This window comes from Paralichthys olivaceus, chromosome 16 (genome assembly GCF_024713975.1).
Source record: "Paralichthys olivaceus isolate ysfri-2021 chromosome 16, ASM2471397v2, whole genome shotgun sequence".
Lineage (NCBI taxonomy): Eukaryota > Metazoa > Chordata > Actinopteri > Pleuronectiformes > Paralichthyidae > Paralichthys > Paralichthys olivaceus.
The window spans coordinates 14,331,203-14,358,648 of record NC_091108.1 but is presented as its reverse complement, the minus strand read 5'-3'; the positions used below and the strand labels follow the sequence as shown (position 1 = coordinate 14,358,648).

The window sequence follows — 27,446 nt, the reverse complement described above, 5'->3', positions numbered from 1 at the left end:
TGCTTATTCCGATATATTTATTCTCATTTCGTTTACAAATAATAATGCAAAGATACAAAGACATAAGCCTTCACACGAGAAAAATACATCAGGTACAGTCCAAACAGAAGCATATTTCCATCTTGAATATATCTCACATTTACAGCCAACTTGGATTCTTTTGGTCCGATTTCACACTTAAATTAGAAAACACACCGTTTTAAGAACAAGGTCAAGACTTTTTTTTCTTTTAAAGGGTTAGCTCAAAAAAGTACCACTTTGCCAAGCTGTGCTGCAGAATGCTAGAGTTTGCATATTCTATGAAGATAATGTTTCCTGTAGCTGTGAGCGCACTGCAGGAGCACGGTGCACCCCCTTCATGGCAGTAAAATGCATGTGCAGTAAGTAGAATATTGTATCACCGTACTCAGAAACAAAATACATTATATAACAATTTAGCTGCCATTGAATGAGGCTTGGACCAGGAGCAGGCCGTCCTCAAAAATCTACATAAAGTATTTGTAGATGTGGTTAATCCACAGGCTGACCATGCATGACTGTCCACGTCGTCTTCCTGATTCAGTTTAACATGTCACAAAATCAACCTACGTACAATATATATATATATATTTATATATATATGTATATATGGCCTGACCATCCAGTATTTGTATCTGCTATTTCTACTGTTCTGAAGGTATGTTCTTGATTCCTCTGACAAGATAGTGTTATATTCACTTGAAAATAGTGTTTGACAACAGTTCTATAAAACAAAGGCAAAACTTAAATCATTTAAAAGCAAAATGCAACATGTCAAGGTTTTCTGACATATTTTTAAAATTCAGTATCATGCAGAAAAGAGATTTCCCAGGTAACGGACGATCAGTCACATCTCTCTAAGTTGTGCTGCAGGATTTTCATTAACTATGTCCAATAATTAATGCATTGATAAAGTCATAGATAATGTATGAAATTACAGAACATTTTCTTTCAATTATGGCTGATTTTAACTTTGGCTTTTGGCATAATTGTCAAAAAATTATATACAGTGTTGATGACAGACTTACATTAAAGATAAATTCAATAAAATCTAAACAGAATCTATTCTCTTAAAATAACATCTGATGTTCTGTATAGATAAGAATAAAGTCTGTAAATTAAATAAAAAGTGCTTTCAGGGCTTACTGAAATTAAATTACTTATTCACTATTGTAGTAGTTAATATGTGGTGGTTCATACATGTCTGTTATTGTAGATACAGCATTAAGTAATTTGACACATTTTATGAGGAGAAACACAAACATTGCTCTGTTGTAAACTCTTTTCTCTGTAAACACTGGCGTTAACACCAATGGATACCTGAACGTTGATGCATAAAAAGGTGGCAGTAACAGTAACATCTACATGACAACAAAAAAGTAGAAAAAAAAATCAAAACAGAAAATGGACCTACAAAGATGTCAGGCTCACTGTAAAGTCTGAGGTCCAGCAGAGAGTATAGAGCCACAATAATATATTGCAACACAGTATTTTCTCAGTGCATTTTCTCACTTTGACATCATATCACATGAAGCACGAAAAAACATTGTTCCTATAGTAGCAATATACAAAGCTAGTCTATACCGTGACGTAATAAAATCCCTGCGGGTGCAAAACAGAAAATAAGCATACATACTATAAATTGCAGAGTAAAACAAAGGCCTAACATAGTACCAAACGACAGCTTCTACATGTGCATAAAAGGCTGATTACCATAAAATCTGATGCTTTCAGGCTTCACACAGCATTAACGTAGCCGACCCATGACGCAGAATCAAAGAGACAAAAGACAGTTTTACAACACAAGGAAAACAAAACACTTAGGCGCACAAAGCTGAACGCGCCCTTGCATGGAAATAAATCCCAAAGTCATCAGGGGTAACATGTCCAGTGAGTCATGCAGTCACAAAACTCAAAATATCACAATAAAAAAAACAACAGCATCAGGAATCAGAAACATGATGCATCCAAAACTTAAAATTATTTTTTAAACAGGAAAATAATAAGTCTTCAAGGTAACAATTCAATTTCATCTGATTCGATCACGTTTCACGGAACACGTTTTGATTCACACGTGTGTGAGAAGGTGAAACCTTCTGACAGAGGGACTATGACACATAAACAGACACAAATTAGCAGCTATAGAACAGCCTTTTTCATTATGTGGACTATTGAAGGGATGTGGATGTATAGTATAAGAATTATACTAATATTATGGATATTTATATATAGATTCTATAAAATACCTTTCAGCGACTGATTGATTGATCGTGTCCTGGTACTGCATCAGTAATATGCCCTTTACATTTTGAGAAATCAGATTATTTCTGTATCTTTAATTATTGTAATAACAATCTTTTAATTTGCTTATTAAATAGCTCATTTAGTTCCATTTACCACAACCTGCTGTTAAAAGCAGAAAGAGCTGAAACATCACCTCATAACTCTGATTACCACTGTCCCAAAATAAATATGTTTTCCAAAATTTAGGAAAAATCTGTGTAACAGCAGACAGCCAACAAAATACTCACAGATTAAGTAAAAACAGCTCTTTGAAATAGACTATCTATATATGACTATTCAAAAATAATTATAATTTATTCTCATTTTTCTTTCAAATATTTCTGTTTTGTTTTATGTGTTTTTTACAAGAAGACAAGTTTAATCAAAGGGACAACAGGTCCAGTGCACACAACAGTCACATGGGGGGGTATAAATCAGTGTTTAAATAAATGCATAAAGTGCAGTATTGATGAATGTGACAGAACCCAAAAAGATTCACTCATTAAAGGAGCAGATGCATGAAGTCGTATCAATGCAGAGCCAAAGAACGGAGAGACACTGCACAAATCAACAAAAGGACACAAACACCATGAAGAAGCTGATATTCAGTGTCACCGTAGAGCCAAGGAAACAAACACAGTCACATGTAGAACGTAAAACAGAAGCCACATCTCCTCTGAACAGGTGAACCAGCTTTGGTCCAACAGGACGTAAAGGCTCCATATGCTAGGCAATGAGGATGACAACATGGCAACAACACAACAGCACAGATGTGACCGAAATACATTCTTGTTGCACCAACAATGCTGTTCTAGTACAGAGGCTGCTCAATCGTGTGGAAAAATATATATATCTCAACTATACTGAGGTCACATCTTTGGGAGTAATCCAGGAGAGTTTCTACCGTACGCCACACGCCCCGATCTGTTATTTTTTTTCTCCACACAGCCCTAATATAAAAGCAATGTCACAAAACAAATATAACATGACAGCATCCATCGCCGCTCATTCTCTCAAAGACTCCTGCCTCGTCTACGTAAGGATTCGTTTTCTCCGTTTCGTTTTACAGCCTGAAATCAACCACTGTAATTTTGCATAGATACTATTACGCAAAATCTGATCACATACTGTACATGTAAAAATGTCAAATAAAACCAGCCTGTAAACATCTGTTTCTCAAAGAATCATTGATCTGATGTGAGATGTATGAGCTGGTGTAGTGACGATAGATGAAGTCATGGATAAAGATCAGCACACCTCGAAAGTACAACTACACTAATGCAACTGTAAACACTGTCGGCCAAACCACCTGTAAAACAGTAAAAATGACCCTTTTTTCTTATTTACATAAAAGTCATGTTTGCATGACAAACCAAAATGTTTTAAGCTATTAAGGCAAAAACAAGTATGCACAGTGATTTGTGATCTCATGCATAACTCATTTTACTGCAATTTGCCATGTTGAAAATCAAACTTCAGCATTTCCTAAAAATAACTGAGATGGCAAAATGATGACTCGTGGTCACTCGAGACTTGACATCTTCACTAAAATCAAACTGGACTCGACTTTGGCTCCTCACACACAGGGATCAGCGCAAAACTAATACGTGTACTGCATGTACGACTGAGAACGACCAGCGCGACACGGGGGGGGGGGGGGTCGTTCTTGACCGGAGCTTCCTCTGAGTCATCACGCTACTCTGCACAGATGAGTTTGTTTGTTAAGGGTTTGCTCTGCGGACATGGCTCAGTCACTCATCAATGGAGATACGACACCAGAAACTGCCCTCGTGAAAACTAGGTATCTGAAATAAATCAAAGTTTGATGACCGCAAACATGATTCACACCGAAAGAGGAGGGAGGCTGGCAACAGTCTTCCCAAAACGTGTCGGTGCATTTTTCTTACAATAGTGTTTCTTTTGAAAGCTCTCTTTTGGGGTTCGATTGCTGTTGCCTGGTGTGGAATCGTTGCTCAGCCTAGACGAGGCCTTCACCAACATACTCCAAAAATACACCCACCCCCCCACAGGGCAGCAGCGTTCACACACCTGTGCATGAACACGTATGGTTGGTTAGAGCCGGTCAAGGCGAAACGTGTCCTCTGTGGCCGAGTCAGCAAGGACCATGTCTGGGTCATTAAGCATGTGCAGACCATCAAGCGTCAGTGGGTCGATCTTGAGATCATCCAGAGGGAACTGGGAGTCGACATCGAAGCTGAAATCTGTGGACAGTGAGCCTGTCAGGTCCTTGGGGAGGCTAGGGGGAGACTCTCCACTCACTGAACAGAAACAAGACAGGAAATTACACTTCAGTTCATTTTCAGTTTCAGTCTGCATTAATTCTTTTCCAAACTCATATGAGGTCACTAAGATGTTTGACTACTGGCATCGAATCAGTTAATCTTTGAGTCGAAATGACAACTGGTCAAAATCTGAAGACATTTCCATAATGTCAGACAGGCGACCACCCAAATCTAATCAGCTCATCTGTGAGTCTAAGTGAACATTTGTGCCAAATTTGAAAGGATTCTCTCAAGACATTCTTCAGGTATTTCATTCATAAGGAAAAATATGGGTTTTCTAATCAGGGCATCCTTGAGTCCAAGTGAATGTTTGATATGATATATCATAATCACAGGCCTTCGGCCTTCGGCCACTGGGTGTCTCCAGAGTGAAGGCATAAAATAAACGGCTAATAGTTTAAGGCATTCGTAGGCAGATTTTTATCTCTATTTTTTTTTTTTTTAGCAAATTAAATACTGTTTACTAAGTATACCAGTGCAATCTAATTTACTTTAACAGCCCAGTAATTAATCACATCTTTGTTAAGCTTAAATGTTCATGTTTATAATTGATTCGGTGTATGAGACACTGTGATGACAACAAAACAAACAAGCAAGTATGATACAGCTTTACTCTGCTCTGAGCTTTAACAAGCCACTTGCATTAAGAGTCAAGAAACCATGGGATGTGTCGCACTTGATGTGTTGAAGCAGCACCTGTGAGAATGATGTTGGGGATGTTGCCATGGCTACTGTAGCCCAGCTGCTGCGAGTCTTGGAGGTTGCAGTGGCCACCAGTCAAACCCATCATAAGCGCCTGGGAGTAGTTGAGGGTGGAGGTCTGGTTATACAAGCTGTCAGAGCTGATGGGGGTTTCCATCATGTTGAACTGCTCCAACTGGGGGGAAACAGAGAGAAGTGTCAGAGCTGTTGATCACTCTCAAATCTGCAGAACTAAATATGGACACTTATGACAGACAGTGATTGTACCTGTTGTGATAGAGCACTGGCCTGGATGGACGGGAGCTGCTGGTCGTAGAAGTCCGCGAACACGCTGCCTAGTATGGAGTTATGCTGCAACAAGAAACAGATCAAATCAGATTATTGATCTGCAGGTAAAAACTCATAGTGCCGGAAAGGTAATGAGTTGATTGTATGTATGCGAAAGCGCCCAGTGTTGTGTGTGTGTGTGTGTGTGTGTGTGTGTGTGAGATACATCATTTGTGTACATATTGCAGAAGAGATAGACTGCTCAGCTCAAACATTTACACAGCTTTAATGTGCACTGACAGAGGGGGGGATGATATACACAGCAGGACGCACTACAGGAGAAACATTTTCAGTCTCAGAGGACGTTTAAGACACACACACCAAACATGTGACCGTGCACCAAGGAATGTTTTAGTCCTCTGTTTTAATTATGAATGCAAACTAAACTCTATCCTGCAATATTTGCAACATTTTCTGTGGTATACATGTGTAGCAGACATCCGCCCTCTATTGCAAGAAATAACGCATTCATATTTATTAAGGGAGCTATATATGTATAGTAAATACATTAATATATAGGTGAATAAATAAGAATATATGCAAGCAAATAAAAGAGGGAACTTGATTAATCACTTGAATCACAACTTCTTCACGTCATATGCTATCATGCAAAAGGTCGCTTAGTACTGATAAATGACAGAGATGACTATAATGACTATGAGGGTCACAGCTCCTCCCACTTCCTCCTCCTTCTGTCCTTGGTGTTTTCATTAACATGAACAGAACTGAAATAAATTCACATGTAAAAGTGAATCAGTGAAAATAAAATCCCTCCTTGACTTTATTCTCCCTTCTCCCCCTTCGAGCGGCACCCTCTAATTCTCTTGAAGTTTCTCATTTCAATGTCCTCATTGAGACAGCGACCAGAAATTCTCCTGTTTCATCGTGGCCTCTTAATGGATAAGTAATTGGATCATATTCCCAACCCGTCCTCCTCCTAGTTCCAAACCAAATTATCTGTGTGTGCTGCAGATGTCCCCACAGGGCAGAGCAGGATAATAGAGCACATGAGCCTGTCAGTGGTTCAAGCCTGTGTGGATAATCTCAGGACTATACGAGTGAGACACTTCAGCTCAGGGAGGAACTGAGAAAACAGCAGGGAGAACAAACACAAATGCACACAGCGTTTATCATGGCTGTGACTCGCCTCAGCATTTTAGACAGACATATTCACACTTAAAACTCAGAAGAAGCAAAGACTTAAAATAAAATGCTCCCTGATTCGTTGGTTAACTTTGGGCTTTAATTTCAAACATTTAATGTCTAATTCAATGTTTCATTGAGCAGTGAATGATGAACAGAACAACCGCTTTACCAGGGTTTCAAATCTCAAATGCTTATACTGAATCTAACAGAGGTTAACAACCCTGATCCATGTTTACCTTGGGTGTGTTTAGTTTATCTTAAAGCACCACCCTGCAAGCAAGGCTCAGTTTGCCCCCATCCAGCCTCATCCCCCCTCCCCTTCCCATGCTAACTCAAATCCTCACACTTGTGCTGGTGCAAACCCTGACTAAGCACAAACATATGATTAACATACAAAAAAAACAGCAGGACTGAGGAAAAAGGGAAGAGATGCAACGCAAATACCACAGAAGCAGCAGAGAGTGAGGTCCAAGGACACATCTACATCACAACACATCAATGACACTAAGTGTTTATAGGGACCAGCAGTCAGATCTGGGCAAAAGAGGAACCACTTTTTCATGTCATCAACAAAGTCAGTTGTTTCTTTGACCTGACAAAGTTTAACTTGATCTTTTAGCATGTCAGAGCATGAAAAGCACATCTGTAATTACTAACATTAATGATGGTGTAATAGTGCACTCTGGGAGACTTCCTCTGCAGATTTCCTGCCATGACATGTTAAAATGTCAGTTTCTTATAACCAACATTTCCATAAAAGCGTAAAAACATCAACAAAATAGCCTGTGTTCATTTTAATTAATCTCGCTCAAGTGCTTGAAATAAACTTTTGTTTTTTTGCCCAGATCTACGAATGTTGACTCGACACAATAAAAGCAGCTGTAAGAGGGAGGGAGGGGTCAACAGATTCCTACTACAGTGAAGCTTATACAGAGCGAGCCACCGACTTTTTGGTTCACACGCCCTTACTTGAGGCGAGCCTCCGGGTGAGAAGCCTTGATTGGAGACAGGGGAGGTTGGAGACTGATTGGCAGAGGATCCAACCCTACTGCGGTACTGTTGGAGGGAGGAGGCCTGATACAAGAGGATATGTTTGAGTTATTCACACTGGAGGGTTGTCTGTGTGCGTTAATGTGCTTATACTGGTTATCAGGGGCAGATCCGGGGTTGGGCCAGAGGGATACTGGTCCAAGCTGAAAGCCCCCTAAGGTGCCCTTGTCCTAGATCTGCCACTGGAAACGCCCTGTTTTTGAAACTGTTTATCTATTTTCACAAACAATGGGTGGATTTAAACTGCAAGACACATGTGATTTCTGAGAAAGAACTTTCTGAAAGTAGCAAAACTGGAGGGGATTCATTTGGAGAAGAAAAATATTGCCAACAATCAGATCTGAGCAGCTGAACACAGTAATACTGGAGGATCAGAGAGAAACGACTCCTCTTTCTTCTCGTCTGTTCTGTCATATCTACTCTTTTCATTTTCCTCATCCAAAAGAATCAAAAGGAAGATATTTCCAAAGACCAAGATAAAAATAAACCAAAAAAGATGATTCTGATTCAAAACTCACAACCATAACTGTGGAGAGAGAAATATCAAAGTTACTTTCACAGTAAATAACAGATAAACTATCACCTGATTCAGAGTATCAAACGAGAGGGATCATTTCTTATCACTGGAAAGCTAACAGGGGTTCAAATCACCACATTTCTAATCTCTGAATAGATAAGCTATCATAATAGTGGTAGCATGAGATACAGACGTGATAAAGCAGTTCAAGGTTTCTGGATACAGATATAAACTACTGCAATGATCAGTACTGCAGTGGACATGTTTGAAACCAAAAGAAGAAGATATTTTCCATAACCAAGCCGTACCTGTTAGCTCCATAGCAAGAATGTACAGGTTAGAAAACAAATCAATGCAGAATGTGAGCTAAACTACTGCAGATGAGATTCTTATTCAGGATTTATTAATACAATGGTCTGAGCTGCGGGCCTGCCACAGTACAACTGAGGTGAAGAGAATGTAGGCCACTTAATTTCTGCAGGAATCCAAACATATTCCCACTGCAACACAAGTAGAGCCGCGAGAGCCAAGATCTGAAGGATGTGCAGCACTGTGCAAATACAAATAGATCTCATTGAGGTTGTGCACAGACTTTCAAGAATAAATGCACCCCATAACAACTTCACATTGTGACATAATGTGCAGAATGTTGACAAAGCAATAAAACTTTGACGAGGCAGTGTGTATTCAATGCACCAACGACATCTGAAAACACAGCCTCGCAACACACAGTCGCTTCTGTCAAGAAACCACGTCTGATGCGGACAGACGCGTGCACCGCTCACCGTGTTCATGTCCATGGTCATGTTGCTCTGCGAGGACGTGTGGTTGTCTAACGTGGAGCAGGAGTTCACCGAGGATGGCAGCTGGACCAGACCTGTCTGCTGGAAAATAAAGAGTGAGTAGACACAGATGATAAGTATAGTGATCAAGGGCCACTTTATAGTTATAATACTGGTTTATCACAAATACAGTACATCACTATCTGACCAGTGGGGAAACAAAACAGCATTTTAAATTGTATATTGAACCTCTTTTATTTAATTAATTAATGAAACTCTCATTCTCATTTTATTGTTTTTCAACTCTAATTCTACCATTAGCCCCCTCTTCTTCTTCTTATCAAAAGGCAGAGACAACAGATGGTCTGAAGCCTATGTGTTTGATTAAGAAATAACAGGTAAATTATCCAGTCATGTTTAGATTTAATGTGGGGGGGGATCAAAAATGATTGCTGTAAGCTCCAGAAGACTCACAGCCAGAGCTACCATATCTAATGGGGGTTTAATCAGCTGCCTACTTTGAGGCTATTTTTATTAACTATAATAAAAGATAAGCCCACTGACAAAAGCATTGCATTTCCTGTGACTACTTCACAATAAAAGTGATCTTTTGTCTTTACATGTGAAGCTGCAGCAGAATGAAAATTCCGTTTTTGCATTCGCAGGTATTCAATGCAGCATTTTTCTCACCACAGACGCCCAATTTGTAAAGCTGCATATTAATAAATATTGTAATGCTTTCATCAGCAGGCCACAGGTCCAATCACCATTGTGCTACCATATCTGTGGATGCATAGTGACTGAACATGTGTGGTCACAGTGACCTTGACGTTTGACCACCAAATTTTACTCAGGTCATTCTCGAGTCCAGGTGAAAGGGAAACTAACTTGCTGGCTCTGGTGAGTCTGGGACAACAGCTGCTGGTTGAAGAAGGCATACTGGGACAGCTGCTGCTCGAGGTTCATCGCGTTGATGGCTGCCTGGGGGGGTACAGGAACAGGAAATTAGATGAAGCTCCAATATTTCATGGGAAATGAATTGACTTCAGAATTGATTAACCTATTCATACTCATATAACACCAACGCAATAAAATCAATGTTCCACCAAGATATTGAAACACCACAAACACGACGAGAAAATAACAATCCGAACCAATGAGAATACTTCATAGTGAATTAAACCAAACACAATCGATGTTTAGCTTACTTGAGGCCAGAGAGTAGGTCTGTACCTGAGAGAGAGAGTGAGGTGGAGATGTTGGGGAGAGCGGGAGGTTCTGCTGCTGGTGGGAGTCTCCTACGTTCAGGATGAGAGGAACCATGTTGTCCTGTCCAAGCTGCATCTCCATGGTTACTGGCTGAGAGGTGTCCACGCCTACCCACCACACAAAGACAGAATATGGAAGGAAATCATTTTGTTAAAAGCACACACAGTGTCAAGTCTGAAATCACTGCATAATTACAGGAATCTCAAATTGTCTGTGGTACCTTGTGTGTTAGACAGGGTCTGTGTGCTGTTGGAGGGGCTGAACGAGGAGGCGGTGGCTGTATCATCCAAGTCAAGCGGGGTGGGCAGCGGAGGAGGGAACTGGATGTTGGTCAAGTCAGGCAGAGAACCGCCAGTGTTGTGGGCTGCTGGTTTGAGCGTGGTGGTCAGCTGCTGGTCGGGAGATGGGAATATGCTGCAGAAAAAAGATGGATGCAGGCAACTTGTCAGGGATGACGATCTTAACCTGAAAAATCTTCTGATTGAGGAAATTAAAGAACAGAAACAGAGCCCGACTGATTTATTAGTTGGCTGATAAAAATCACTCCAACCTGGCATTTTAAGAAGGTGGCCTTGTGGGTATTATGTGTGTGTGTGTGTGTGAGGAGATGTAGATGATGCAGTGTGTTGTAAGTTATGTTTATTCCCACCACCTCCATCCATGTTATTGACCTGTTTTGTGGCCACTGTGAACAGCAAGCCTGTATGTTCCCTGTAGTTTTGCAATTAAGTGTCCATTCTCTACTTCAGAATTGGTAGGGAGTGTTTTACTATTACCATCAATGAGTCGAGGCTAAGCTTAGTGTGCTATCGGTTTGGAGCTGCGACGCTGGAGAGGTGACACATCTGTATCAACATTGAACGTTTGTCAGTATGAAAGCTTTTATTTTTCAGAATTATTAGTAGTCATGTAGATGGTTGTATTTGTACTTTATTGGAGATAGAAAAATGTGTCATTAAACTGTGAAATATTAGCCTAAATTCCATTTATTTGTTATTAGGCTTTGATAAATACAATTTAGGAATTATTGCCAATTATATTCTGTCTATTTCTATATAGATAAATAGATAGATAGATAGATGGATAGATAGATAGACATTTTTACTTGCAAATATTGGTATTTGCATCAGCCCCCAAAACTCCATATCAGTTGAGCTCTGATTAATACTTGGACACTGAAAATGTTTTCCTAGACAAACAACCTCCAGAGATATCGAGACTTCATGCATTTGGCCAGTGGTACTTCAGCTAATGCATCTGTTCTACACTCTTATTACTGTGGTTGCCAAATGTAAATAAGAGGGAAATGAAATGATGTCTAATTACAGTCAGATCTTTTATTCATGCATGTTCTCCAGATGTTTGTAAGTATGCACTTGATTTGAAGCCACTGCTGCTTGTGTGCTCTTCACCGCCATTTTATAACAGTGCAGCCAAAACATCAATTCATTATGTTAATCTGACTTTATATAAATGTGTCCTTAGAATAGGTCAGATGAGGAAAACAGTAAAATACTTACTGGATTCCAGGAACTTTGCACAGCTTGGACCTTGAAATGTTCTAAACGGAGAGAATAATTGTAGCTATTGAAAATCGTGGAGATAAAGCTGACAGAAAAACATTAATTTTTGTGCAGGGTTTTCACCTTTTTACAGTCCCACTCCTGTTTTTGTCCGTCTTCATCGACCTCTAGTTTAACTGCTTCTGAGCCGGGCACAGTGAGCAGCAGAACTGCAGAGAGAGAGGAAAACAAATCTCCTCAGTCTCTTGGGTCAACAGATGTCCAGCCTGTTTGATCACAGCCCATATGCCCTTTTTCAATGTAGTCAAACCATATTTAAAGACGATATCAGAAAAATAGGAAGCGTGGAAAGAACAAAAAGTGAGACATTAGAAAAAAAATGTTTTAAACTGAGCAACCCCATAGCTGAAACGTAGGGTGTGTACCACATGGGTGTATATAAGCCTTGAGCAGCAGGTCCATGTTCAACTCCTGACCAGCTGGAACATTTACTGCGTGTCTTTATTCTCTACAAACATTTCCCGTCTCTCGTTCAAACAAAGGCAAAAGTCCAAAAAACATAAAATTACTGAATAACAATAATATGTAAAACTCTCAATGTGTCCAAGGAGATTTATACAAAGTCAACAAAAATGCTTCTGCAACTTCAATATCTGGCTCACGCAGCTAATTAGCAGAAAACTTCATCCAACACTTGGATCCGCTGCATGTTTGCAGTAGTTCCGCTCAACAATCTAAAATGCCACAAAAAATAATCAGGTTTACAAAAAACATCCTCCACCACTACCTATAACTGATAGATGATAAAAACACCTGAACAGTCTACAATACACATTAACTTGGTTAATGTATTAACTCTATGTGTGGTAGCAGCTTATTTTCACTTTATCTTATCTTTTTTATTTTTTTGTCTTTTGTTTTGCTCAATGACTTTTTCCTTATGCCTGGTGTCTTTATTATTAAAACTTTTCAGATAACACGTACCTCGTTTTGGCTGGAGCTCCTGTGATCCTCCAGTGAAAGAGGCCTGCTGGGCGGGGGTTAGTGTGCTCTGGTGCAGCGCTGAGTCCGAGTTTGTCCTGCGGCACAAGAGGTCACACAAATCAACGCGAAGTAAAATACAAGACAAGTCTGAATACTGTGCATATGTATGAAAGCAGACAGAATAATGAAAATAGCAAGAGAGTCTTGCTGTGAGTTCCCAGCTTTACTTTGAATGTGCCTTGTTCCCGCCTTTTCATGAAATGTTGCATTGAAGTGTGAGGATTTGTGATTGTCATTCTAAAAACAGAAACACTAAGCTGTACACTCATACTGAGACAATGTTTCCTCTTTTCAGGTCGTCTCACCTCCTCCAGCTGGTATCCAGTGGTGGTGACAGATACACTGAGCCATAGGGACAGCTGTCAATGTGAGATCTCAGGTTAAGAAAATAAAGCTTGATTCAGAGAGTCTTGGCAGATTCAATGCTTTGATTCCTGTGGATTATTTGAACATGAGAAGATAGATTTAAAAAAAAAAGAGAAAACCAAACCAGCATGTGATTTATGGAAAGAAAGAACAAACTTTGAGCTTCAAATCAGGTTCTGATATTAGTCAGGGCTTCATTTGAAATACCGACTGGATTCTATAGGATGTTTTTCAACATTTTCACCAATTTCCCACAGGTAATTAATGGATTTTGGTTAAAAATAAAATCTGGCACATTGAGGGGGCTGATATTTATGAGTATGTGCAATCTGGTGTAATTCCGGATCTTTAGTCTCATAATCGGACCGTTGGGCCTGCTGACTGCCATTCTAGTTTGACCTAAATTCAACAACAAGCAAAAACAAAACTAGTTGAGCGATTTTTAAACATCCGTTAATCTAAATGTCAGATAACTAATCCACAGACTGAGGATTTGTCATTTTTAACAAGCTGTTAACTGATGATTTATGGAGGCTGTATTTTTCCTTATGAACTATCTTACATGATAAATACATGATATACAAAATATTGTGCTGACTGACGTTCTCTGTGATTAATGATGATCAGAACCACTGCTAATATTCCAATGTCAAGGACAATGTTTGCCATGTTTTCCTATTAATGTGTTATATTTTTATTAGGCTATTATTCATCACAGTAATATCAAAGTAATTTAATTGTGACAATATCTGTTATTATACTTGATATTTGATTCATTCCCCAAAACGACAGGCTTTTAAATTAGATTGAGAGCTCAGATAGCAAATGATGAGATATGAGAAGAAGCAGGATTTTACCAACAGTGTTCAACCTCAGTCTCCAAATGAGAAACAGCATTAAAGGATATCTGGCGCCCATGTTTGTCCACTGACAGTGGTTTTTGATGCGGGGATGCAATGCGGTTCCGGTCCCGGTAGACTCTGTCCACCAACCCGTGGTGTCGTGTCGATCTGTTCATGTCCAGCTCTGAATTCTGACGAACAAAGACAAAATAAATTTGATTTAACTGAACAAATTGTAAATATTACCTATAATTTCAAGCCGCCACTTTTGTTTGAGGGTCAGCTCGGACTATATTTTGAATAATGAAATGCAAACAAAATTAAATCCTTTGCTAAAGTCTGACTTTAATTTAAACTAGAGAAGTATTGCACTAGCTCGACTGTTTTCTGTGTCCCCAGTTACACTGACTGTCCTTGACTCAAAGAGAATTAAACTGTGTTCTGAGCCCTCACATCAATAGAGATGCTTGTGGAGCAGTGATGAAAGCTAATACGACTCAAGGCAAGAAGAACTACAGAGAACAGGAAAATGCCTGTGAAATTAAAAATGAAAATGAAAAGGTTTTGGAAATGGGCCCATTTTGTTCTGTTCACACAGGTTTTCTTTTTATATTTGCAAAGGCATCATACTGGAGCTGTTTCACAGGATAACAGAAGTATTAAATCTCACCATACTCTGTATGTAGAGAAATTTAATTTAGTTCCTCGATTGGGATTATGTTGAGATTTTGGTTTTTTGTTTGAGATTCAGCTTCTGTATTTCTGTCCTGAAAGAATCGTATATATCTTTTACAGTAATAAAGCAAAGGCCTTTCAGATCAAGTGACAATTTAGTAGAACACAATGTTTGAACAAGAAACAATTTTCTAAATATATTAAGTGAGGTGTGTCTATGCCCAAAGCTACAGATGTAACAATAAACAATGAATGACTTAAATGTGCACCTTATGAATAGATGTTGGACATACAATCGGCCCCTCTGTGTAAATTGTGGCCCCCTCAAATCCAATATGCACTTGAGTTAAACAGACACTAACCAACACAAACCAAATCTTTCCAACATTATAGACAAATCTATTATTTTTCATTGATCCAACACCTCAGCTGTTAAATGTACTGAGATGAAATTCTACAGAAAAAAAAAAGTCTTGAATCTTACCTGAAAAGACACATCAACGGTGCCGTTTCCAATCTGATTGACGTTTGGCAAAGACCCTCCATAGTACTGCCCACGGTTCTGTCCCAGCTGCAGGTACTGAGTCTTCTGCAGCTGCAACTGGAAACACAACAACAGCAGGTATGAAACATGAAATTACAACTTTATTCTCCAGTGACATGAACAAGAAGCAAGAAGATGTAGTCATTAATAGTATTAATCATGACAGCTCAATGTGTTTCCTGCAGGGACATTCAAGAAAAATACTACAAAGGAGACATAATTGCACCCTTACACTGCTCCAACCCAAAACCCATTAAAGTCTTATAATTGTGCCGGCTTCCCTGAAACCACCATATTGATCAATCGATCATCTTTATTAACCATCTGTTTGAGACATGACAACATATTGATAGACATTTGCTGAGGTATCATTAAAAATGAGAGGAACAACACATTAATCTAACTAAGAAAGAAAAATGAATTCGATCCAGCAAATATTGATGCAGAATTTGCAGCAGTCATCGCAGCAACACTTTGTGCATTCAATAACATGTGAAGAGAAGTTGCACATGGTATGAATTACTAAAAAGCAAACTTCCTAAAGCCTGTATGACAGTGCTTATTTTCCAAACAATGTCCAGTTCCATTTCCCAATAGAAATCGTCTATTACATTTTCTCATTCAAGCCCACTGCTCACTGGTGGCAGGGCACAGAATCTAATAATAACAATTACTTTGCCTGTATCACTGGTGTATTTTAAATAAGCCTCAGACATCAGAGTGTGTGTTGGTTTTAAACACATGTAAACCCGCCCTGTTGACAAAAGGTTGCATATTGTGACCTCCTCTGATCAAGAGGTAAGTCGGTGCTAATCTTTTTAAACAGTGAGACAGGTACAGAGAGAGGAGAGCTGAAGGAGAGAAGGAGTGGACCGAGGGAAACTCTAGACCCGAGGTTTCATGAATCTAACTTTGGCTCAGATGTGAGCTTCATGTACTATTATGTCTGTTCCACCCATCCATCATCTACACCCTCTATTCTTTGAGGGTCACAGGAGGGAGCCAATCCCACCTGACATTGGGCGGGAGGTGAGGTTCACCCTGGACAGGTCCCCAGTGAGGGCCAGGGCCGACATACAGAGGCAAACAACCTGCACTCACACTCTCCTATTAACCTAACCCCCTTCTGCATGTTTTTGGATTGTGGGAGGAAGCAAAGAACCCAGAGAAAACCCACAAGAGTACAGGAGAACATTCAAACTCCTTACATAAGGACCAAACTGGGATTCAAACCAGAAACGTATTACTGTGAATGTTAACCAATGTTCCACCATGCCACCATTTGTCTTTTTAATTATGAAAATCATGTAAAACTGAAACCTTCAGTCAAGAACAAACTCAATCTTTAGACATGCTTCCTAAAATACAAATGCAAGATAACATGGCAATAAAAAAATATAACTTACAATTATACAGTTTTATTTCCACCGTCAAGGACGTTATGTTTTCGTCTGTGTTTGTTTGTTTGTTAATAAGCAGGATTACGCAACGTCTAGTGGATGGATTTCCACGAAACTTGGTGGAGGAGTGTAGTATGGGTCAGGAGAGAAATTATTACATTTCCAGTAGATTCAGATCAGGGAGCAGGGCCATTTTTTTCACTTTCTTTAACATTGTGAGATAGGACGTTTTGCAACATTCTCAGTGATTTCTCAGAAAATAATTCATGGATCTGTTTTTTTTTAAATCTGGCATGTTTTAGGTACTAGTATTTATGGGTGTGTGCAATTTGAATTTAAATATGTTTTCATAAGGGGACTGTTTTGGCAAAGGTTTGGACTCTCTGAGTTCCATTCTAATTTGTCACTGTGGTCTTATATCGCAACATCTGCTAACGCTTCATAAAAAGGCCTTTTTCCCGGCAGACATTTTGACCTGTTACAGCAGAAAAGCAGACGTGGTACTAATATTATTAATGAGTGCCCCATTCTGTTCACGTGTCCCAAATAAGTTATGGCAGTGAGCCAGCATGCACCGAGGCTTTTACAACTGGGACATATGAAAATATCTTCTGTTGGAACCAAATACGTTAAGAGTTGTTGCCTTTGGATGGATTAACTTTGCAGTTTTTCTAAAAACTAGTCCTGAGGCAGCTGGATATCACACGCAGCGGAGATATATACAGATTTCACACATGCACATTTCTCTTCCACTCAATATATTGACAGTTAAGAATATTCAGTTATTGCTATGTAGTAATAATAGTTATTGCAGTACAGTTATAATAGCTATTGCAGTATAGTTCTAATAGTTATTGCGGTAAAGCTATACAAGCTATTGCAGTAGATTTATAACAGTTACTGCAGTATAGTTATAATGATGATTGCAGTATAGTTATAATAGTTATTGGTGTATACTTATAAAGATGATTGCAGTGTAGGTATAATAGTTATTGCTGTATACGTATAATAATTATTGCAGTATAGGTCATCAGAGCATGGGTCCATCATGTTTCTCCTCACATGCAGCTGCAGAATCAGTCAGTACAGAGCCCAGCTGCCTCCATAGGATTTATTTTGGAGGCCTGTTCTGTATGTGGCTTAAAATCCACATAATCTGTTGGCCTTCATCTTTGGTGTAGATGGCAATCACGCTGCGGTGCACTGTGCACCCAGAGCAGTCAGACAACTTTACAGATCCACTCTGCTCATCACCGCCTTCAACACACACCGGCCTGTACACTATATGTAACATGTTATAATAACAATGATGGAGCATATAGAGAATAATACGTGTGTGTGTGTGTGTGTGTGTGTGTGTTTCAGTGGGTGATGTCCGCCTCTCTTCTCTGAGCACGAGACCAGGCTGCAGTTGGTCGCGCGCTGTCAAATCCGCGTGCACGCCCCTTCGCTTTCATGCGTGGGACAAGACAATACAAATGTAGGAACTTTGTTTTAGGTTCAGATCGTCCATGTTTACATCGATGTCACTGCGTGTTAGTGTGTGTGTGTGTGTGTGTGTGTGTGTGCGTGTGTGTGTGTGTGTTGGAGGTGGCGGGAAGCGTCGTTTGTTATTGTTTACCTCCTCAGCTCTGACTGCGTGGAGCCGCGACACTGACGCATATTTGACAGTTCGCTGAAAACACTCGGAGATGCCCCCCCCCCACACACACACATGCACACACACTAACACACACACACACACGCACACCCCTCCACACGCACACGCGCGCACACAAACACAGACACGAAGCGCTGTCTTTACCCTCGCCGCCCGCGTGATGCTCATGTCCTTCATCACTTCTTCGAACGCCGCCGTCTCCTCCGCCTGCTTCTGGTTGTGTAACGCGATTTTCTCGCTGAATTTCCGCGGATTGTTCGAAGTCGCCATGTTTCGCTCTCCTGCTCCGCTTCGCCGTCAGTGGTCAGCGTCAAGTTACCGGAGGTAACAGAGACACCACTTCCGGTTAGAGACACTGGGTTAGAGATGTTGACGCATCAGAGCGAGAGAGTGAGGTGAACATTTCAAATTGTGGAAGAGTTCAGTGATCGCCAGGGAAATGAAGGACGAAGAAATGACTGGCGAAGTATAAATAAATAGACAAACAAACAAACAAATAAATACGGAAATTACGATAGAATATTAGGGTCAATTATGGGACAATTATGCGATTTCCTTAATAAGGTCGTGCCGGGAAAAAAACATATCATTTTACAAGAATAAAGTTGAAATATTATGAGCTTGAGTATGAGTATAATTTGACTAGAAAAAAAACTTGAATAAAGTCGAAGTAAAACAAGAATAAAGTTGTAATATAACTCGATTAAAGTCGTACTATAACAACAATAACGTTGTAACATAACAAGAATAACGTTTTAATATAACACGAGTAAAGTTGTAATATAACAAGAATAAAGTTTTAGTGTAACAAGAATGAAGTTGTAATATATTATACTATAATACTGATATGATCCAACTGATTTTTAAATACATGAACTAAAAAGAAACACTGAGTGTCAAAGCAGTGACAAATGCTTTTTACAAGGAATCACAGACCAAAATGATCTTAAAATCGCTTATATCATCAATGTAACTAGTTGTCTGTTGATTGGTCAACAACTTTAACAACTTGACGCGTTTCCAGTGGCTTTGCTCCTGCTTGTCAAACTAAACTACTACAACTGGGAAAGCTTTTATTTTGAAATCCCATTGTTTTGTTTCCGGTGTGTTTTGTGTTGTCTATGTTTATCTTGATGCAGCCTCCTCAGTGAGGCTCTGCGTTCTCACGTCGCTGCATGGGGGTGTTGAGGGGGCACTGCACATCTGGGAAATGATTACTATAGTTATTATTATATCTATTATCGTCGTGGTTGTTGTTGCTGCTGCTGTTGTTATTATTTCACACTAGACTTTCTAGGCCTGGAGGTGATGCTCCACCACATGACAATGTGAATGTGATTTTCACAGGAGGATGAGCTTGAATTCACTTCACTGGCCTTTTTATCAGTGGAATATAAACCATCCTCCTGGTGTGACATGGCCTAAATGTTCATGACATGAAATCTGGGTCTGTGCCTCCCCCCTCCCGGCCTGTGCATGTGCACCCCTGCTGACTGAGGATAAACACAGTCACAACACTGTCTCCCTCTGCTTTCCAGCTGAACGCGCACACAAGGTGAATGGAGCGCACTGCCCTGTGAGAGATTTACTCATGTGGAGACAGATCAGCTCTTTAGCTGAAAGAGGAGGAGGAGGTGCCATTTCCATCACGATAAAATGTTAAGCCCTCTCCTCCGGTAGCATTATGTGATAAATGCATCACAATCAAGAGGAAAGGATCTCTGCGTGTCCGCTCTTGTTTCCCTACTGCAGTGGGAGTTTTTATTTTCACACAGAGCAGCTGCATGCACAACCCCAACAGGCCAGTGAGTTATTATTTACAATGACGCATTGAGATTCCTACTAAACAAAACATCCAATGCCACACCTTCATTTAATGTTTCCTATTATTGCTGTCACAGACACTCAAGGCCCAGTGGAGCTGTTTTACCTGCCTGTCAGGAAGGTGTAATTTGGTTGTCACGTAACCATGGTGACAGAAGAAGAAGAGGCGACTCCAGGGCAGGTGGAGAGAGGGATTATTCTGTTATTGCTTAACAAGGCTCCCGAGAGATGGGGGGATGGTGGAGGGGTCACTGAGGTTGGTTCTGATACAGTAAGGAAAAGCACATGTTGTGGTGCATGTTTTCTGTATCCAGCTGTGTTTGTGTCTCAGGATAGATTTATTGTTTATCTCAAAGAAAAAACCCTGCAGAAATATTACCAGTAAAACAAGTAGCGGCAGCTTGCACTTCAGTGCAGCAGTCAAACTTGAAACTCTAAATGTCTCCCCTGTGTTTTTGCACCACAAACCATAAGATGAAGCCACTGTGGCGTACCGCAATATCATTAGTATCATACAGTGAATGGATGCATGCGGGCTGCTCTAGGAAGCAATAATATTGTCATTTCCACATAGATGGAAGTTGCTTTATTTTGACTTACATTTTATTTATTCAAAAAATCAAGATATTTGCTCTGCTCTTGAACATCGCAACACTTGTGTCTCTCCAACAACAGTCTGTTCCAAATCAAAACATTAGGAAAAACTCCACTACCCATCCATCCTACTATAGCTTCACCTTTGAGGGTTGTGGCGGGGAGCTGCAGAAGCCAATCCCTGCCCAGGATCAACATACAGAGAAAGACAACAATTGCCATTCACACGTTTTAGTGTCTCCATTTAACTTAACCCCAGAACATGCAAACTCCACACAGAAAGACCCTGAGGTGACCAACCATCACACCACCATGCTGCCAAAAAAGCATATAGGCATATAATATGAGCAATATATAAATTCCATTCTGATTAAATAAATACAGAAAAGCAACGTTTAACTGCAGCTCATGTGGAACCCTTCTCCACTTGGGCCTTTGAATATTTGACCGCCAAGATCTGTCCCCTGCTGCAGCTCGTTTGTCAGTCGAGTAAAAACATCCCCAAACAGATTAAAATTGAAAGTAATAACCCAACATTTTTGTTGCTGTGGGTGGGAACGATAATAATCTGTCTGATCTAAAGCCAGGATAATGCGATTTGTCACTTTGTCAGCACGGACATGGATTCTCCTTCAGTGGAGATCTCCTCACGCTCTCAGCTGGATTCAGTGGCTGAGAGAGGTGATGCAGCTTAAACTCAAGAAACTTAGATTTATGGTACGTGGATCTGCTGGTGACTTTTTTTTATTTGCTGTTGTATCTCTTTTGTGTTGTGTTGCTGTTGTTCTTTCAAAAGAGAAGCAAGGAAATTATGTTTGAAAAAGTCATAAAAAATAAAACCTTTAACAGTAATAAATTAATATTTAAAACATTCAGACATCTGCACAGAGTAGGATGAAGGATCACTGAGTTCCATGTATTTGGTGATGGACTCAGTGATGGGCGCCTGCATGTGTATATGTGAGCAGTGTGAGATGCAGACACCTTTACATGTGGGGGCTTTGTTATCCAGCAGTAATAGTGATGGTTCAAATCCCTGATACAACCACATGCACAGGGGTGTACAGTGTAAAGTTAATGAAACATAACAGCCGGGTGTATTCTGAATATGGGAAGTGAAACTGACTGCAGGGGGAGGTAAAGGTCTGGTAAAACGGTGTCGCCAACAAGACAAACATGAGGATATATTCATGTAATTGTCTCTTCTTGGGACAATTTTATACTTTTTAACCAGAGAAATTCAAAAATACTACATTATTAATATTACATTTTCTTCAGAATCCACTATTTCATCAGAACCAATGTTCCAACATCTAAACTTATGGCTTATTCCTTGCTCAGACTGGAAATTTGTTGGTTGAGTCATAAAGGTTTGTACAACAGGACAAATTTGAGTCTTTTTTCAGAAGGAACATGTACAGGAAATCTTTCTTTTTTCAGCTCTTTCATTTCCCTCCTCCATTATTTCAATAAAGGGGAACTTTGCAAATGTGAGTTGCTGAAGAGAAACTGCATGACTCTCACTTCAGACCTTGACCCACAACGTCCCCGTCTTGTTCGGTAAGTTTTTCAGTGAGCCACACTTCTTTGTTTGACTTGGCTTACATGATTGTTTTTGATAGCATTTACTGGAATGTATTGAGATTGTACAATTAAGTTTTTTAATTAAATACATTTCAAAATGTTTTTCTTTTCTAATGTAATAATGCCCGAATCATGATATTATTTTACATTTTGGATGCCTTATTTTTAACAAGAACATATATTTTATGTTCTTGTTATTTACTGTATATATATTTTGGATTAATAATCATGAAATGTTAATTGTTACAGATAGAAATATACAGTAATTTGAGGAACAGGATGTTAACATCACACAGTTTCTTTCTTAAATTTGCAGATAATGATCAATAGCACCCTGCAGACTTTGGTTACTGGAGATGGCAAAGACACAGCACAGCCACTCTCCAGCTCCGTAGGTCTGGCTGTGGGGCTGACGCTCTTCTCTCTGCTCATTGTGCTTGCCGCCGGTTTGATCGCGTACAAGTTCCAGAGTAAAATCAGGAATATGGTGCAATCTGGACGAAGAGGAGGAAGAGACAACCAGAAGAAGATGGACTATCTAGAGGCGAAGGAAGATGACTCCCAGCACTACAGCAATCTGATCAGAGAACAACCAACCGCACAGAGCCCAATCTATGAAAACCTGTCAACGCAAACGCATGGCTACAATAGGCCTGCAGCACACCACAGCAGGTAGGCTGGACATTCATTTCTTATTAGACAAAATATGGAGGAAATGATGAGTCTGAAATGTCACTTGTGAAAGAAACAGACGAGGAAACAGTTTGATGCAAATTTCCCCATTTTGCACAACCCCTGTTGTAATGCATGCACACAGTTCAGCATCTGAAATCTGCAGGTCATTTCTGCTGTTGTTCTCCTGCCATTCAAAGTCTATTAATCAAACGTGCCAGTTCATGACTCAGTGCTGCAGTTTGTCTTCTGAGCAAGAATAGAAACTAGGAGAAAGTAACTGACACGTATTTGGCTTGATGTCATAATTGCTTTTGTACATCAGAAACGGGTTTCCTGATGGGAACATTATCAGTTACACGTATTGTTCCTCCGCAGGTCGCCTGGGGAACCGGAAGAGGACTTGTATTTGCAGTGTGATTCACCAGATAATGCGATATACAGCAACGACCCCAAGTGCAACCTCGTCATCTGTGACATGTCCCAAGAAGAGGATGTGTACATTATACCCGATTCATGAGGAGTAAAATATGTACAATCTTTTTTTTTTCAATTTGCACAGAATATGAATCATCTTTACAGGCTCAGAGGCTACAAATGTATATTGTTACAAGTAATAAATATACTGCTTCTGAATATAGCTCACCTATAAATACATCAAAATACCGTATACTCTGGATATTGAATTCAAGTTGACACCCACAGGCCACATATTTTATACATACTATGTTTTATTAATGAGCATCATCTGTAAAGTTGGAATCATGTGGAGAAGCTGCTGAAGGCTACATGTTCTGGTAACTATAGATTTAATGATTTAAGGGAAAAACATTTTATCATGAGATTTATGAGGCTGTCATTATATTTTGTGGTTTTTACACGTCTCCGACTACTTCTTGACACAGTTCCGGTTATGGCCGTATTGAACACAGTGTACAAGTTAACACACTTTGACAGCGAGCCAGGGTCATCAATTCACTGATTAGAGCTGATTGTTTTAGGGCTTTCTCTTGATATGTCTGGAAATAACTGATGACCCACTTTTATCTTTTCATGCTGACCTTTAGAGTTGAGAAGTTTATTCACACTTGTCTGATAAAGTCATGCATCTGACCGTCCTTTTTCTTTTCTATCAGCAGGCCTGCGTCTGGCCCTTTATTAGATTTTCATCATCTTTGTATGCTTGATAAAAGGTCAGAAAGGTTAGAATGCACATTTTCATTATAATTATATATATATATGATTTATTTGCATTAAATTAAATATCGATAGCTGAAGAATGCAACATATTTATGCACATGCCCAGTAGATTGCTGTAGCATTCATTATGTTAAGCTGCCACTTATAACTAACTAATTTAACAGTCTGTCATGGTAACAGCTAACCCTAACAGCCGCATCACTGACAGAGGTCACAGTGATTCCATTGAGTTAATTCTTTTTTTAAATGTTTTAAAATAAAATGTATATATATGTGTAAAAGATGTTTGTCATGTGGGAGTTTCATTTCTCCGACTCAGCACATATTATTATTACTTTCATATTCATCCCAAGTTCACGAGGACAAAACAAAAAAGAACATAAAATGAAGCAAACTCTACAACTGCATTTGAATTTAAGCTCAATTTATTAGCCAATAGATACAGTTTCTGTCAAAAATATAATTTACTATTAAATATCTGTCAGATACCAGACCTGCAGACAAGATGTATACTGAAAAAGTTAATCTGTTCAAATAAATGTATCATGGGAGGTTGTGTTCCTCTTATTTACCCCAAATTATGAAAGTAATTTTATTTGATGGACATGATGAAATAATGACAAATAATAATGAAATCATTAGCTGCATTTTCTATATCAAACCATGTACTTGCTTAATATTTGTCAAATGCACAATAAGATGAACATTGCATAGTTTTATAAAATATTATCAGAGAAGAAGAAATTATGTCTGCATGCAAAAATCTATTACTGCAAATGTCAGCAGCAGCACACTAAGGGTTCTGCAAAGGGGATGTGAATCTCTTTTTGACCATGTTGCAGAACTGAACTGTTGTTAAACCAGAGTTTGGAAAAAGAGTTTTTGCAGACTAATAATATGAGAGATTTGGTCTCGACAGACAGTGACTGGATTTGGGCAGGAAATTGTAGCCCACAATGATTTCTCCAGTTTCATTTAGATTTCCTGTAATTCTGACATGAATCTCAACAACAGCTCTGCAGCAACGTGAGGATTGAAACCAGGAGAAAGCCAAATAGTGGAGGCCAGTGAGTTCATGCTGTCTATTACACACAGAAGGGTTTGATAAATCCTGTCCCTAATTCTTTTATTCTTGTATACTTTGGGTGGTACTGAAACTGCGGACCTTTCAGAGTCTAAGATTGAAGACCTTTCCATCCACCCACAGTTGTGTAATGACTGAGGATGTCATCCTTGAAACAAAGGAAACAACAGAACAAAAACAAAGAAATGAATGAGCAGTTACTGGGCACAGGTCTATATTTACCATAAGAAAAGTGTCATTACATTACGTTTGTGTCTGCAGCTCCGATTAATCACCTTTTGATTCATCTGCCTATTTATTCAGTTGTCCAGGGTCAATCGATGTGCCCCACCCCTGAATGCATCAACTTTATTAATTGAGAAACAACATATGCTCACATTAAGTGACCTTTTCGCATTCAAAGATAGACTATAAAGGACTCATTAGGGGTGGTGGTGTCACATCTTGGAATAATTAAACTATAAATACTTCTGAGGAGCTTGCTACTGGCCACATTCATCAGGGCGCTCAGTTCATAACAGTTTTTACTGAACTCAGGCATCTGTTCAGTCCTCCTCTGTGAGCGTCTCTCCTAACGTGAAATTATTTCTTACTTGTCCTGGTGATCACACTTATCTTAAGATATCTCACCTATGTATTTGTTCATTTTCAAGCAACTTATCGCAACCTGCTTAAAAGCAAACACATACAGACACAAGCTCTGATAATCTGCAATGAAAATTCATTTACAGTATTGTCATTGATAAGTAATCTGACGATTCTCAAGTTTACATGGCGGACAGCTTTTTCCCTACATTCCCTCTCAAATCTAACTCATAACTAGAATGGCACTCAGTAGAGCACATGCCTCTGCCAAGGCCCAGCAATCCCCTTAAATTCAAACAAGCTGCACCACATTTCACACATGCAAAGATAAATATATGTATATGTAAAAAGAATATATCTTGTTGCAAAGTAAGACTTCATTATTCTGCTTACCTACATTACATCTGTGCTCTTTAGATTCAACTCATGTAATGTAAGTCATTGACTTATTTGACCTAAAGGAACAATAAAACCAAATCTACTAAAGTAAACTGGACTGGTGTTCCTGGAGATAAAGAGAGCTCAGCGTGTTGGGGGGACTGTGTCCCAGCATGCTCCGTGATAATGTTGTAGACAGAAGTTAAGTTGTGTTCCAAGACCTTATAAATTTTACTTGGCATTTGCCGGTGAGTTCTTTTCGTTATGACAGGTGAAGCTGCTGTTGGCACCATAAGCTATCGTATGTGCACGGTTAGTAAGACCCCAGAATAGGTGTGACTTTAACTTTGAGGGAATATACACCAACTTTTTATAGCAACTAGCATAATAAAGCATATAAATGGATTAATTATACACTGATAACCCTTGTCTATATTAATAAAGGATCTTGTTGTTATTTTCACTGTTGAAAGTTATGCTTGTATTTTCACAGTGAAGAGATCTGGGTTTAATTTAAACTGTAATGATTGTATAATTTAATTTATCATATTGTTATAAATTTAAAATTGTGTCAATTGCATTAAATAAAAAAAATGTGAACCAATCATTCTTTGTTGTGCTAACTTATCTGAGGCAATCAATTTCTTACTGGGTTAAGACAACTATTCAGTTTAATCTGAATATCAGTTTAATCACTAACTTGTTTTACTTTAACTGCTAAAATTTTAAAAGAACAAGTTGCTTTCACTTGCCATTCTTAAGTTGGAAATACTTGTAAAATTAAGTAAATGCTGAAAATAAGTTTTAAATGGATTTAACAGGTAGATATGAAGTTAACATAACTTAAAACTATGGTTGTATTTATCTACTTTTGTCAAGGCCATCGGTTTCTAGATTTTTCCTAAGTAAGAACGACTTCAGATGTTACAGTGCGTTAAGAGCACAGTGAACACGACTTCAAGGCCAATGATGGGAGATAGATGTTATCATATCTTGCTGATTTCTCTGACACACCCTGACCTTCAGAAACTACAGTGGTTGAAAGCACTTCTGGAAAATAAATGACAAATCTGA

The 27,446-nt window shown here is 39.2% G+C and overlaps 1 protein-coding gene across 4 annotated transcripts; it reads right to left on the bottom strand.

Annotated features, from left to right (window-relative positions):
- crtc1a (CREB regulated transcription coactivator 1a) lies at window positions 1–18,783 on the bottom strand. Of its 4 annotated transcripts, none has more exons than XM_020100628.2 (15): window positions 18,596–18,783; window positions 15,332–15,448; window positions 14,238–14,363; window positions 13,270–13,331; window positions 12,905–12,999; window positions 12,044–12,129; window positions 11,918–11,958; window positions 10,618–10,811; window positions 10,362–10,504; window positions 10,017–10,109; window positions 9,132–9,230; window positions 7,749–7,853; window positions 5,574–5,657; window positions 5,301–5,481; window positions 1–4,580 (listed from the first exon to the last, which is right to left on the bottom strand). In XM_020100628.2, exons 1-15 carry the CDS (start codon window positions 18,719–18,721, stop codon window positions 4,375–4,377), a joined length of 1,758 nt encoding a protein of 585 aa, XP_019956187.2. In that variant the 5' UTR covers window positions 18,722–18,783; the 3' UTR covers window positions 1–4,374. The 4 variants fall into 4 exon arrangements, with proteins under 4 accessions (XP_019956187.2, XP_019956193.2, XP_019956203.2 ...); XM_020100634.2 differs by having other exon boundaries at window positions 9,132–9,227; XM_020100644.2 differs by lacking the exon at window positions 7,749–7,853.
- Window positions 18,784–27,446: the final 8,663 nt, after the last annotated feature.